Genomic DNA, 16,153 nt, shown 5'->3' with positions numbered 1-16,153 from the left:
GAAGTAATAATTGGTTTTTGTAAAGGAGAACCAATGGAAAACCGTCAGGGTTTGCGGAGTGTTGGACTTTTCATAGAATAAATTATTGTACAGGATGTCATGACGTGTGTCAGAGCATCAAACTAACACGGAGGAAGAGGAAGAGGGTGGAGACAGAGGAGCAAAACCCTGGGAAAGGAAGGACTGCCTCCTGCAAGGTCTGCAGAGGGGAGACATGGGCAGGCTGCAGATGGAAAATTAAGAATATCAAGTAAGTATAGCTTGAATGGCACTGAACTGGTTCTAATTAGAAGGAAGACAAAGGCCGCAGTGGGTTGACAACAGCCAAACTTCCCCATTCCTGCGTTTATAACTGGGTAAGTGCCAAGAAATATGGTTGAATAAAATGTCATAAAAATACAAAATCTAACTTAGAAGAATATAAAAATACAGATTTGTAAAGAAAGCACAGTAAATTCATATCATATCACCCTGTAAGACAATAGTTTAGGGTACTATTTAAATGAATATGTAGAACAAATGAAAAACTAATTTAAATATGAAAAACATGACATCAGAAAACTGAAAAAAAGAAAAGAAAAGAAAAGAAAAGTACCCTATCATGGCTTACTGCTTAATCTTTCCTGAAAGAGAACGCTGCTTTCTCACTGCCTTCAAGCATCCCAGCTTCTCAAAGGGAAACGTGAGATGGGGAAAAGGCCGGCCACATTCTCCGGAGAAAGGGAACAGTCTGGTCAAACAGCCAGGGAGCCATCAGAGCCCATCACTGACTAGCGTTGAGCACTGCCGGTACATGAGGCGTGTGGTCTGCCCTTCTAGTCCAGGACATAAGATGGACACAGGGATGATGTCCGTGAGGAACTTTCCTTTCTTTGGCACTAAGTTAAGAGCTACTTCCCCTTATAGAGTCCATCCTACACGTACAGCTGGGGTGACGGCGAGGGGCAGGGGAGCATCAAAAGTTGTAGGAACAGTCTCACTGGGTGAGGGCTCTGCTCACCAGGTAGGAGATGCACTTCAGCACCTCTGCTGTACCGCTTTCACGCTGACGAAGAACCCAAGGGCAGGGATAGTCACAACAGTACAGGACATTATCTATCTGTGTGAACTCTAGCTGATAAGGTGCCAACCTCACCAAAACACAAAAAGTACAGACCTTTGCTTTTGTTTGGTTCTCAAAACATCACTGCATACAACAAAGGTCAAGAAATCAACCACCCCATCATTACTTCTACATACTGATAACAGGAATTTATTTTTCAACTGAAAAAATTGAAAGAATACACCAGTATCAAACTTAGCATAGTCACACATCATCAGGTGCATTAAAATATTCTAAGTTAAGTTCCACACATAGATTGTTCACATAGAGAAAGCTCTCCTTTCTTATGTGGACATCATAAGTGCAAAAATACAACCTTACAACAGCCCTGTCGCTGCGGAAAGGCCTTCCCTTGGTTCTCAACAGACGGAGCCTATCACAGCTCCACTGTGTTTACAGTCCTATCCACGAGTATCAGAGCCAACGGCTCCACTGCATGCACCACACAACGGCACCCTCACAGATGTACACTAAACAATCCTCGGCACGGTGAAGCCGTCCTGTCACGAGCCACCTGGCAGAGTGAGAAGCAGGGGTGACTAGCAGCTAGCCTCAGCAGAACAGGCTACACTAGCTGTATTTGCACACGGTGCTGTCAGGGCCACAGCACAGGACACTTTTCCACACTGACTTTAGAGGTGGGTGCTTCCTTAAACAGAACACCATTCCCGCAGCCCAGGGCTTCCTCTTGTGTAGAGACAATTCTACACTCAGGGACAGTTTTCAATTAAATAAAAAGCTGGGCGATGGGAACCAGTTTGCTTTCCCTACAGACACCTTGCGTCGCATCTGACTCATACATCGAGATGTAGGAGCAATCTCACAGCCGTGCGCCCTCGGCAGGCCATCGCCTCTGACTTGAGTCACGTCCTCAGTCACATTCTCAGAAAAACAGCAATGCAAGGAGTACAGTGCAACATTTCAGATCATAAACACACTGAAAGAATTAACTTCTACTGATTAATAAACACAAAAGAAACTCTGGCCACAGTTTCTGCCTGCCCGACAATGATTCTGTTAGCTCTGTATATGTGACAGAGTACAGGTGCAAGGGCCTGTCTTCACGCAGAGCAGAGAAGGAACAAGACGAACTTCCACACAGGGCCCAGAAACTGACTCCATCAAAACCTGATTTCACACGAAGAAGCCACAGTAATCTACAAACAGCTTCATAACTACTGTGGTAAATGAAATGAGTTCCTGCTAAAAAACAAAAACAAAGCTGCAGCACTTTAATGGTTTCCGTTCCTTACCAGCATGCAAGTACGCGAGGTCAGGGTTCTCAATGTCAGGATGCTGCTCTTTCAAGTGGTTCCGGAATTCCACGGGGACATTTGTCCCATAGTCACACTTTGGGCAGTTGTACATCTTGACACCTTCATGTTTGCCAGTGTGTAAAATGTGTTTGCGGATATTCTCCGCACAGTTTGACCTACGAAGTAAGAAAGTAAATGGAATTAAGTCAAATAAGTATCACTATGTCACAAATGCTTGTAGTTGGAGGCTGCTCATTCATTTCCCAGCTGCCCAGATCCAAAAAATCACACAGAAACTATATTAATTAAAACATTGCTTGGCCTATTAGCTTACTGGGCTTCTTATTAACTACCTCTAACATCTTAAATTAACCCATTTCTATTATTTCATATTTTACTATGAGGCTTGTGGTTTACTGGCAAGGTTCCAGCGCATCTGTCTCCTTCAGCAGCTACATGGCATCTCCTTGACTCCCCCTACTTTTCTCCTCTATCTCTGCTTGGAAATCCTACCTTGCTCTATTCTGCCCTGCCATAGGCCAAAGCAGCTTTATTCATTAACCAATGGTAATAAAATAAGACATTCACAGCATGCAGAGAAAAATCCCACATCAACTGCTGAAACTGGGTGCCCTTGGCACATCATTCCTGTGTGCTAGGTAGTAAACAATCTGCTAACTTCACATAGATAACAAGCAGGAGTCAGCCATACAATGATGTCAGCTCTGTAACCCAGATAGCCCGGCCTAAGGTGCTCTTTCGCTTCAGCAATTCAGTTCTATGCAGAACTAGAGACACAAACTCCCAGGGTTTATATTTAATATCAAATTATTCGGGTACTATCCGAGGGCAGTGAAGGTGTTGGCTTGCATACCAGGACACACGAGCACCCTGAAGAGTGGTAGCAAATGAAAGTCACTGAGCTCAGAGCACCGAGGAACACAGCCTAACATTTTTGGGTTCTTCCAGTAAAAGCTGCTCCCCTTACGGTGCTGAGGCAGCCTAGATAGGAAGGAAGCCACCAACAGTCCCTTGGTTTGTCCCATGTCAAGGCAATGTGTTGGTACCAGAAAGCTCCCTGTAATGGTGGGGTTTCAGAGGTTAGGCTGGACACTATTGTTGAGGGCCAACTAGCCAGTGAAAACAGAGTGATTAGAAGAAAGAACAAGACATGCATTGATACTTCCTGAAGATGCTGCTGAAGAAGGAACTCTGCAGCCACGCTAAGAGAGAGAGAAGAAAGTCAGCAGAGACACCTGTGTCGTGCCACACAACAGGCCAGGAATCAGCTCAGTGTCTCATGCTCAATGACATCATGACACTTACTTTTCATGGAATATTAGCCTGTGTCATCATTCACATGTAAGGATAGCTCGTGAGACTGGAAATGGAGACGGGGGAGGGGGTCCCTTTTAATTCACTGCCATGTGAAGCTGGAGAAGAACCTTCAAGGCATGGAACAGTGAATGAAAACAGGAGGAACAAGATTCCACAGACAGGCTAAAGGTGTCTCCTACTGAGAGAAAGGATGCTGAAATACAAGTGATGAGAACATGAGATCACAGTGACAGCCCTACATTGAGATTACTGATAACCCAAATCCAAGATATTACTTTGGAAAGCTTCATGCCCATGAAAAGAAAGAGTACATCATCAAACAAGCAGCCCCTTTAAGTAGAGTTAGAACCGTTACTGTGGAGAACATAAGTCCCTTTATGCCAGGGAAAGCTATTAGAAAAACACACATCAAAATGCCAGTATAGCAAATACTGAAATGCTGATTCTTTTCACGTTCCAAGAATACCTTAAAATTTACACACTAAAATTAAAAATAAAAACTATTAACATTACTATGCGTGGGGTTAGAACTACAGAGATTTTCTAGCTAATTCCAGCATGATCTGGGCAAAGGCTCGGTCAACTTAAATACCTCTTTGAGTTTAGACAGAATATGCATTAGCTAGGTGATATACAAATACATATTTCATTTCTTATATCACACTGATTACCAAATCTGCTTTGCACATGAATTTGCACACTGTTAATCAACAATGAGGAAAAGAAGAAAAGTACTTATGTGTGCCACATGTACAACTGGCCTGGTGAACGTGAAACCACCATCTGAGCCTGTGAGGTCAGGATTAGTAAAGGGAATTGCACTGGCTTAGGAAAAAGGGCCTCTCCCAGGCTCCCAGGCTGAAGGCTGCATGCTCCTCCGCTGACTGTGCTATTTTGGAAGGTTCTGTATACGTTAGACAGCAGGCACACTTAGCTGGGTCACTGGTGGTAGGTACTAAGGGGCGGGGGGCTCCCTTCCTTTCCTGTCCCTCTTCCCCTGACTCCTAATCAGCATGAGGTGAACATCTGTACTGCATACTCCCACCGTGTGATGCTCATCCTCTCCACCAGGTGCAAAGCAATGCAGGCAGCTTATCTGGGATATTTTAATCCCCAAAACTGGGAACAGAAATCAGCCCTTCCTTCTGCTAACCTGCTTCCTCCAGCAATTTTACACTAAATATCATCACCGACATAAGAATCCCTAGAGCAGCAGCTTTCTGTCAAACCAAACACAGCAAAGATTCCTGATTCCTGGAAGAGTCTGGTAAGTGGTTACGGTTTGTTTGGTCTCAAGTCCACCAGAACAGTCCTCACATAGGGCTTTTCCAGAACAGCACATGAAAGGAAAGGACTGTGGAACTGGGCAGACGTACAGACACCTATGGGAACAGGCTACAGGAAGCCCAACAACACACAAGCAGCCCCTTCATGTTAGTAAAAATGAAGAAGATAACAGGGCCAAGGTTCCATAAAGAAGCAGCCACGAACCGTAAGTTTACCCAAGTGAACAATAAACTTATACTGAGTTTATCACTCAAATGTCACTCTGCCTAATTACCAAGACATCTTCCTGCAGACTGGCTGTGTGAAGCCATACTACCAAGGACACACATGTATGCACGATGCCCTCTTGTTATCCTCTGCTAACAACCACAGAGCAAGCACCTCGAAGACAGTAGAGGCACAAACTGAGAGGCCTTTCTACCCTTGGGCACTGATCCTCTGGCCAGGACTTTCATATTTGAATTTCTTTCTTTGACCATCAGAATCCTCTACATGCCAAAGAATTTATTCCTGCCCCGAGCTACCTCCCTTTGCACTCTGTCTCTGGTAAAGCTAATTTATGAGGAATAAAAATTATTAGAATTAAGCTAAGGAGTTTAAGCATCCTCTCAATACTCAGATGAGCTCTCTGTCTCAAGTGACTCAGAAGAGATCCAGGAGATCCTGTTTGGATAAAGGAGAATACAAATCAAGAAAGGCCTAAGCACCTTCCCTGAGATACAATAGGACAGTCAGGGACCCCTGGCTCTGGACCTGCAGGAAGATGCACTCTACATCCCATCCTCCTCGATACACTTGGAGTCAGGCAGAGACTGAGACATGAGGTCAGGCAGCCCAGTCTCCATTTTCAACCCGTGAATGCCAACCCTCTCTATATAGGGGCTCTGTAGTCTAAAGCAATTACTTTAATTCTGAGATCCTGTCCCTTAAATATCAAATAAGACCAAGAGTTTCAAATCACTAAAACCTTGAATTCAATCTTTATGGAAAGGCAAGTGCCAAACATAGTTTTACCAGGAACTAAGAAGCTTCCAAGCTTCCTGCAGTTCTGCACTGGGCATGGAGAACCAACGGCAAAGGGGTGGAGCACAGGAACCCAGGCTCTCACACACAGTAAGAAGCAGCGATCCATCGGCAGAGACAATGCACTGAGCTTGAGGGTCTCATGGAGAATGCTGACACCTAGACCTGCCATTTCTAAACTCAGTGGCCACTCTTCCAGGTTACAGTGACTACCACGTGGCCCCCAGCTGAGCAAAGGCAAACCAGATACTCAGCAGAAGAAGATGCTTTTACTGGGAGGGCAGAAGAGAAATTTCTTCACAAGGCTCCTAAGACTGAGGTAATCACTGAGGACTTGCCAGGACCAAAACCAAACATTGTTCTGATAAGAACAACATCACTGAAGATCTTTTAAAAATTAATTCTTTGAAAACTTCACGTAGCATACAATAATTTCAAGCATACTCTTTCTGGATCTACCCCCTCACCCCACATAGTTCCCCTTCTCCTTCCCCAAGTTTTATCTTTTAAGGTTTTTAATACACGTCTTAATGAATTTATTGTGTATAGATGCATTTGTGCTACTGTGTGTGTGCATGTGTGTGTGTGTGTGTGTGTGTGTGTGTGTGTATGTGAGTGTGAATGTATCCAGAAGTCAGCCAATGACTTCTCAACTTCTCTCCTTCGACCACGCCCATCCAAGTAATCAAACTCAGGTTCTCAGAAATGGCAGTAAGCGCAGTTACCTACCAGACCATTTCACTAGGCCCCTTTTGTTATTTTCTAACCCACTGAGTCCAATTTGTGGCTGTCCATAAGCCCATGGTATCGTATACTCTTAAAGCAAACGTACCTTCCTGCCCAGCCTATCAGCTAGAAATAGAACTGAATAAGACAGCTGTCTTAGTCAGGGTTCCTACTGCTGTGACAAAACACCATGACCAAAAGTGCTTTGTTTCATTCACGCTTCTACGTCACAGGCCATCAAAGCAAGTCAGGGCAGAAACTCAAGCAGGAACCTGGAGGCAGGAGTTGAAGAAGAGGCCCTGCAGGGTGCTGCTTCCTGTCTTGCTTGGCCTGCTTTCTTCCACACTCCAGGACCATCTGCCCAGGTGGGCACCACCCACCATGGACTGGCTCTTCCACATCAATTACTAATTGAGAAACACCCCACAGGCTGTTTGAAAGGCCGGTCAATTGTGGTTCCCTTTTCTCAGGTAACTGTAGCTTGTATCAAGTTGGCAAACTAACAAACGAATGAACAGCAAGAAAACCAGAACAATTAATCTTTGTCTACTATACATGAGTACAGTACTCCTAAACATAACCTTTCCTTTCTTACTTATCCCCAGGAAGTCATGTTAATGTTATTATCACAATATAAAATGTTTTAAAAATGTCTTTTAAAAGATAGTATATCTTTATAAGCTCCACGGTCTTTAAAAATTAAAATAACTTAAAAAGCTCAGTCTCCTTAAGACATGCAAAGTCTCTCTCAGAGCTCCAAGCCTCTCTGAAGCAGCCACACTGTCTCTAAAACATCCAGTCTTCTCACACTTTCAAGACTCCAAAAGTAGAGTCACTCATTTGTGGGGTCCTGGAAAATCAAAGACCCAAGTTAAATACTTCCTTACTTCATAAAGAACTGGGACATAGTCACAATCAAATTGGAACAAAGCACAATCTAACAGGCTAAATATATCTGTGTCCAATGTATGGGTTTTACTCATGATCTTCTAGGTTCCAAGGGGCTTGGCAGTTATTCACAGCACAGCTTGTGTGGTAGGCTCAGGCTGCCTCCACTCCACAGATACGGCTGCCCTGGCCTGGCATCAAATGATATTCACATCCCCAAAGTCCTAGGCTCTCTGCTGCTACTGGAGTGTACATACACAATGGCCTCTCCTGGACTGTCTTCCGGGACACTGGCTCTGCCATATGGCATCAAATCTCAGTCCTGGGGCTCCTAATGCAACTGAGGACACAGCTTCACCTATAGCCACTCAAAGTACCAAGTCTCAGCTGTCCTCCACACCCCTTCATGCCTTCAAAACCACCTTGGTGACTCTTACTATTACCAACTCCAGCTTTGACACTTTGGCCACCTCTGTTTCTGTGGGCTGACCCTGAGGAGACACCTCAGTGATGTTGGTTTTTTCTTACACACAGTTGGTTCTTTAGTCCCAGCCCCCAGCATCAGTTCCCAGAAAAGCAAGATTGCACTTCACAGCACTTCCTGCTGATCACAGTCAATTCTTCAGCACTGCAAATTCTTTTTTCTAAAAAAAGATTTATTTATTTATTGTGTACATAGTAGTCTGCCTACATTTATGACTGCAAGCCAGAAGAGAGCACCAGATCTCATTAGAGATGGTTGTGAGCTACCATGTGGTTGCTGGGAATTGAACTCAGGACTTTTAGACAAGCAGGTGGTGCTCTTAGCGGCTGAGCCACCTCTCCAGCCAATTCTTAATTCAAAATACGGCAGGGCCTTGATACAACCTTTAGGGGATTCAGAAACTTCTTCTAAAACTTCCCCAGTCAGGCCTCCTTGGTGCACTCCTCTCAGCACGGTCATCCAAGCCCCCACAACAGCTCAACGATTCGGAGCTCAAAGTTCCAAAGTCTTTCTCCAATCCTCCCCAGAACACAAGCTCAGCTTTGTCACACCCAATGCTTTCTATTGCTCAAACAGCAGGGCCCAAGGAAATGCTGAAGGGAGACCCCAGTCTTAAATAGCAGGAAAGAGCAGAAAGTATTTGTTACACCAGCATGCATGAGGGGTCGTTTACCTCTACAAACAACAACCCGGAGATGAGCGAGTAGCTCCTTTTAGGCACAGGGAGGGGAATTTTAGGGACAGTCAGGTCATCTCAAAGTGATGGGTTAAACAAGCAACAGTTCCATTAATATACTCTGAATTGGCCGAGGTTTGGTCTTACCATCTTTGGACACACTTGCACAAGCATCGGTAAGTCCGGATGTGACTCAGAAGGGGCTGCAGGACTTGTCCTTCAGACACTGTGAGGCTGACTCAGGCCCTTTCATTGTCTCCTTCAACCCTGACTATAAGGGCTCTGTGCATTAATGGCCCTTTTTGGAAGAGACACCTGTTTTGCCATTCTCAGAAAGCTGCAACTGATATTCATTTGTAAAAAGTGGAGAGTTTAAGCCCTTCAGTAACAAAACACCAAGAATGAAAACGAATTGGGAAAGAAAGAGTTTGTATTTCTTACACTGGCAGATCCCAGTCCATTGGTGAGGGAAGTCAGGACAGGGGCCCGGGGGCAGGCCCTGGAGCAGAGGCCACAGAGGAAAGCTGCTTACTGGCTTTCTCCTCACAGCCTGCTCAGACCAACTTATGCTGTCTGGGACAGATAAAAATAGAAAGACCCAGGAAGACCTTCCTCACAGACTGTGGAGGCAGAAAACAACTGTAGGAAGGAGAATGTGAGCAACAGAGGTGCTGAGAGATTTCCAGGGATTGTGGAGCTGCCTTCAGTTCTTCAGAAAGATCAGGGATGCAGCTTGTGTGAGTTTTCAATTAGATGGTGGTGCACTTTTTAGTGAAAGAGCTGCTTCTGAGTCACCCCGATCCTGTAACCCCTCACTCACACTCTGTGCAGCAACTGCAATGGAAACTCACTCGTTTACCAAGCTGGACTTTGGCACAGTTGTTACTCTGGACTGCCATAGCTTTCCTTTCTGGGTAAGCAGGGGTGAGTGTGTGTGTGTGTCTCCCCACAAAGAGTCTCTCATGCGATAAAATGTACTAAATAAAATTAGAGGTGTACTTACATGTAGACACACTCACACAAACACAAACACAGAAAGGCAATGGCCTCAAAGAGATGCTGCAAAAACACTTCTATGTGCATACAGTGTACATTCACACTGAGCTTGGGAACGCCCAATGAACACTGAACAGTGATCATCTCAAAAGTGGACTGGGGCAGGGTAATGGTCCAAGAGGCACAAGAAACCCCACACAGCTAAATCTGGTCAGGGCAGGAGACTGGTCACTTATAAATAAAACACAGGGGTCCTAAATGTACAATTAACCCCAAGAAAAACTAACTTTCGAAAATTCTACTTAGGAAATCATCATCATCCAATTAAGAGGGAGTGCTTAGAGGTGTCAACTAACTTCAACAAGGCAAATGGGACTTAGTCTACACACAGGCAGGGGCTAAAATATTTTCTGACAGAGCAAACGGACAGCACAATGAATTCCAGATAGATAGCATCATATACCTTCAAAAATTGTAGAGGTGGTTAAAAGTGATTTATATGAAGATAGGCACTAAATATGTAAAGAATGAACATATAGGTGTAAACTGACCTATTATCGTAAAGAAAGAATTGAAAAAACAGAATGGTTGGGAGTGGCAAGAGTCCACTCAAATGTATGAAATATAAGGAAGTATACATCCATGTAGAATATGCATTTGTTAACATATATATAAATAAAATTATTTTAAAAAACATATTTCTTTGTAAAGGATTGAATTTTTTCTATCTGGACCTTCAGTTTGAGAGTCAGCTCACTGAATCCCAAGGTGATGTTATAATCAGGCATTTCATCTGTGACCACACATGTATAATGATGTCACTCACTTGTTCTACAGTACAATCTGAATGACTCTACTTTCCACCCTAGTTTTCCACAGCATCCTTGCACAAATGATGTGGGATTCCCCTCTGTATGCTGTGAATATGTCTTATTAACACTGGTTAATAAAGAAGTTGCTTTGGTCTACGGCAGGGCAGAATAGAGGTAGGCGGGAAAACTAAACTGAATGCTGGGAGAAAGAAGGTGGAGTCAGCAGATGCCATGTAGCTGTCAAAGGAGAATGACGCTGGAACCTTACCAGTAGACCACAATCTCATGGTGATACAAAGATTAATAAAAATGGGTTAATTTAAGATATAAAACCTAACAGTTAATATAAATTTAAATATAAAAGGGACTATTTGAATCTGTTTTAGGGAAAGCTGAAAATCTGGAACACTTTGGTGTGTAAATTTTACGGAAACCAATGCAAATTTAGTGCTACTAATGAAAATGTAGAATTAATTTGGGATCTGTTTCAAATGTGAACTAGTATTAATAAATAACTAAAAAAAAGATATAAGAGCTAAGTAGGAATATGCCTAAGTCCTTGGTCAAGCAGTGTTGTATTTAATATAGTTTCTGTGTGACTATTCAGGTATGGGCAGCTGGGAAACGAACGCAGTCTCCGCTTACACACAAAATCCAACATCACTATATACAGTATCTGCTTCTTTGTAAAATATTGTTTTAGAATAAAAACTCTGCCTTTTATTCAGGCATAAAGTATATGCAGGGTATAATGAAGGTTGGGATCATGAAGTCAAATATAGATTTCAGAGTACAAATACTGCAAAACTCTACAAATCAAAAACCATAAATATAACAACATGTATTGGAAATAATATATAAGATCTGCTTATAAAGCCCTACTCAAAAAGTTCTGTTCTCAAGAGGCCAACAACGTTATAAAATGCTATGAGCAGAAAAGCAGAGAAGAAGGGAGGCTCCATATTCAGAAGGTTATGGCAACACTACACTGTATTCTACCTGTGGAAACTTACAATGTATACTGCAATACAAATTTCTGAAAGTTTTACTTTCAAAATGTTTATTTAGGGTGTTTATTTTATTTTTAATTATTTGTGTATGCATTGGAGCAGAAGTCTGTGAGTGCAGGTGTCTCCATAGGCCAGAAAAGGGTGTTGTGCTCCTCTGAAGTGGGAGTTAGAGGTGGCTGAGAGCGACTTGGTGTGGACGGTGGAAACTGAACTGTCCCCCTGAAAGAGCAGTATATACTTGAACCCCTGAGCCATCTCTCCAGCCACAAAGTATGCTTGCTTTTGCCGAGCAATTTGCTTCCAAACTTTCTGGTCACACAATCGTACTTTATGTCAACTCTATCTCATAAGGCTGTCCTTAGGGTTAAGGTAAGCAATCTAAACATGAGGGAAAAATAAGAAAAGTCACTTTTCTCTTGCTGTTACTAGATTTCCTACTAGACGAAATGTATCACAAATACCTGAAAAGTTATCAGTGGCTGTTTTACTGCATATAAAACGGACTCATGCCAACATTCCCAGCTGACTCTGATTCCACATGATGTGTCATATTTGCATAGTTTATCAGGCAAGCACACATATATTTTCTGGGTGTTCAAAACTTTTGAAACTCACTCATGAAAATAATTACTGTCATTAAGTCGTGAAACAATTATATCAAACTAAACAGTAAACCCTTATTTATGTGTCGAGAAAGCAGGTTTTGCAGTCTTTGTAATAAAAATTCAAGTGAATATAAAATAATTCAAAGAAAACCTTTACATCAACAGAAAAGGCCATCATATTTTGAAGCCAGTGTTATCTAATTATAAATTCCCTGGGCAAGCCACTAGCCTAAGAGAGACTAACAAGACAAGATGGTCCAGCGGAGAGAAGTCAAGGCCTCTGTAGTCTCCAGCTGGAAATGTACTCCGTGCAGCTCTCAGGGCTTGTCTCACTATCTGTGTGGGACAGCCGGGCGCTACATATATTCCGTTTCCACTTATGCTCTCACTGAAGACCCACAGCAAAGAACAGGATAATTTTAGATTATTGATCACCTGTGCTGCTTAAATTTAAAGATTGTAAAAATCGGTAGAATAAAGAAATTCTTGGGGTTTGGAGAGGTGGCTCAGTACTTAAGGGCATTGGCTGCTCTTGGAGAGGACCATGGCACAGTTACCAGCTCCAGTATGGCGGCTTGTAACTGTCCAGCTCTAGAGAATCTGGGCCCTTTTCTGACCTCTGCAGGCACTGCACAAGTGAGGTACCCAGTCACACATAGAGGCAAAACATAAATTAAACAAATAAATGAGTAAATGAATAAATCTTTAAAAAGTTCAGAAACCTGTTGTCACAGATGTCCAGCAAATAAACGTCACTTGGAGTGCCGAGTCAAGTCCATCAAGAATAGAGTCATGAGCACGGATGACGTGTAGAAATAATAGGTTATATAATAAATGGTGAAGAGTCAACAAACAAGTTACATGAGGGATGGGAGGGGTTGGTTGTCTTCCTCCTTTCTTCTCTCCCCCCTTTCCACCCTCCTTTTATTCTGTTTTTGTATTGATTACTATTCCTTTCTGAAGTAACAACTCCCCTATGTTGGCCTGGCTGGCCTTGAGCTCCTAAGTTCAAGGATCCTTTTACCTGGACACTCAAGGCACTGTGTGTTCAAGGACATGCCATGTACATGATTCTTACTGTCCTAACAAAGTCAAAATAAAAGCTATCTGGGCTTTAAAACTTTAAAGCAGAAAAAAAACCCCAAAATATAGAGAGGAGAACCAAAAATACTTTTATAGTTCTGATTAGAGTTTTCCTGAAAGAAATTAAACATCCACATGCTACCAAAATACCTAAGACAATGTTCCCCCTAAGAGTTAAGTTTTGATATAACTTATACTATAAGTAATAGATAAAATATAAATACACACACACACACACATATATATATATAAACAGGACCATTAAAAATTATAAAAGGAGTACATTTAATTAACTTTTAAAACATAAAAACTCTCCAGCAGGATAAAGAATGAATAAATGGTGCACAAATGAAGATATATAAATGTTTATGCACACAGCATGGTGACTAATGTCTCTAGACACAAAAGGAATACAAATTTAGGAAGCAAGGGACCAAAAGGTGGAAATCTTGAAGACTAGGAGCTTCAAATATCAGAAGCAGAAAATGAGCACTCCCACTAGGGCAAGGAAGGGGAGGTGTCCGTCCACGGGAAGACTTGATGTGAGGACACAGCAGCACATCTCACAGGTCGGTCGCGGGACTGCCTCTGCTCATTCCAGGGCTCGGAGTACACCCTGGAAGGGCCAGCTCTTCCCGAGCAAAGCTAGAGGGTTCTGCAGAGAAGCAGGCTTTGGTCCAGAGCTAACAGGTCCTAAAGCTGGGTAGAGGGAAAAGCTTTGGCTACTGCACAGAGTTCTGAACACCTCCCAAGCTGGGAGGGTGTGCTGTGTACAATACCTGATTTCCTACATTTGTTAACAAACACTACCTGTGTTAAACAGAATAAAGTATTGAGATGGAAAGACACCGAAAAAGTAATATTAAGTTAAAAGAAAGTCTAGACAGATGCGCTGTAGGATTCTTTCAGCATTTTAAATATAAGTGCATGGTAAAGGTGTTAATGAGTAAGATGCCTCATTAATTTTCATGGTAACCATTGATATGCCTAATATAATGGTTTCCATATCTAAGGAAGCTTCTGGGGTTAGCTTCACATATTTTGTTTGGATTGCCAAGATTACTCATGCTAGCATCTTTTGTTATACATGTGAAGAGATCCAATCAAAACGTCAATTTCAGAAACAACTGGATTGGGCCTGGCTTCTTTAATCCCAGCACTTGGGAGGCAGAGAAAAGATCTCTGAAGTTTGAGACCAGTGTGAGTTCCAGGACAGCCACAATTGTTACATAGAGAAACCCTGCCTGGAAAACAAACAAACAACTGGATTATACAGTACTATGTAAAATGGAAACATTGTATCTATAACATGGACAATGTGTGTGGAAGCACAGGGCACTCTCCTTTCTCAGCCAATCTGAGGGACTTGAGCCTAGCAGCACAAGATGAGAAGAAATGAACCAGAAGCGGGGGTGGGGAGAGTGGGGTGCACACTCGAAGAGGGGAAGAATCACTGTGTGTGTGGCTGTGGGGGAGGACACACTAGAGCTAGCTTTCCCTCAAAGTAAGAAGATCCTACTGAGAAGTGAGGTTGAGAAAAGGCCAGTTAGGCCATCTGTGGGAGTCCACAGGGCAGAAAGGCCAAGCTGGGGTGGAAGTAAGTATGAAGACACTGGCCTTTCAAACTACCAGTTACAAAGAGTAAGAAGATGTGCAGAAGATGGAGGAAAGTGCTGACAAAGTAGGTATTTATAAACAGTAGATGGGTAAAAGCCCTGGCTGTGAGAGCCTACAGAGCTGCAATTGATCCTCAGAGTCCATGTAAAAGCGGAAGGGCAGGGATGACTACACACCGTCCTCCATCTCTAGGCATGTATGGTGGCATGTGGGCGCCATCCTCCACACAAGCTGTGCAGACAGACAGACAGGTGGGCAGGCAGGTGCACACGCACATATATAAACACACACACACCAGAAAAAAATCCCAAAGAAACCACTAAGGGTAAACTAACACACTGCAAACACAATTAAACAAGGCCGGGTCACTGAATCTTTTTGAGGCTACAGGAGTTTATAGGTACCTGAGGTGATTCCAAAGTTTATTCTTTGAAAAACTTTCTGTAACCGTAAATTCCAACTAGAGAATATTTCCATCATTCTGCTTTAAGTTTATGAAAAGCTTCCCTGAAAATGGTAGTCTTCTATTAAATAGGCTAATTCTTATTAGATCAGTTAGTTGTGGCTTTTGTCTTTTATAGATTGTAACCTTTTGAAGTCAGTTCTTACAGCAATACCAATGGACATACATTCAGTTCTGCCAGGGTTTGAGTGGCAAGGGAGAGCCACACACAAGTGGCTCTGTTCATATTCCCGAGGACACGGGTCCCTGCACCCGGGTTAGGCCCTGTGTAAGCGTCTAAGTACACACCAAGTACACACAGCACTAAGTCTGTGTTTTGTGAATGCTACAAGTATTCTGCTTTACACACTGTTGAAATTCCTTTACTAACAGTCATGGATTCCAGGTGATCTTGATCAACATCCTGACTAGAAATCCACTTAGCCATCTGCAGCAGCTGACTGAGGTACTGCCCACCATATCACACTGAAATTATTATTCATTCCAATTTCTGCTCATGCCATCTACGTCCACTGAGAGAAACAATCGCTTTACATCTAATGGCTTCATTTCTACCCTCCCTGTCTATTGAGAAAACTAGGAATCACAGGGGGGGAACGGGAGATGCAAGGATGATGGTGTTCTTCTCAGTTAGAAACCCACATTGCGTGCTCAGGCTCTGTACATACAAAGCACACGTAAGTACTTTGGGAACAGGACATACAGCATGCTGTGTATGAACGCTCAGGCTCTGTACATACAAAGCACATGTAAATACTTTAGGAACAGGACATACAGCATGCTGTGT

General features: G+C 42.9%; 1 protein-coding gene across 1 annotated transcript in view; it reads right to left on the bottom strand.

The window, feature by feature from the left end:
- The window catches only part of Znf407 (zinc finger protein 407), a 371,415-nt gene that overhangs the window by 104,026 nt on the left and 251,236 nt on the right, over positions 1 to 16,153 (bottom strand). Inside the window, exon 9 of the mRNA XM_041640811.1 lies at positions 2,356 to 2,534. Coding sequence (XP_041496745.1) covers positions 2,356 to 2,534 — 179 coding nt within the window. The remainder of the gene's footprint in view (positions 1 to 2,355; positions 2,535 to 16,153) is intronic.

Source organism: Microtus oregoni, unplaced genomic scaffold (genome assembly GCF_018167655.1).
Source record: "Microtus oregoni isolate MIOR12 unplaced genomic scaffold, Mior012 000065F_ref0000479, whole genome shotgun sequence".
NCBI classification, from domain to species: domain Eukaryota; kingdom Metazoa; phylum Chordata; class Mammalia; order Rodentia; family Cricetidae; genus Microtus; species Microtus oregoni.
The sequence above is the reverse complement of the archived record's forward strand: the minus strand, read 5'-3'. Positions and strand labels throughout refer to the sequence as shown.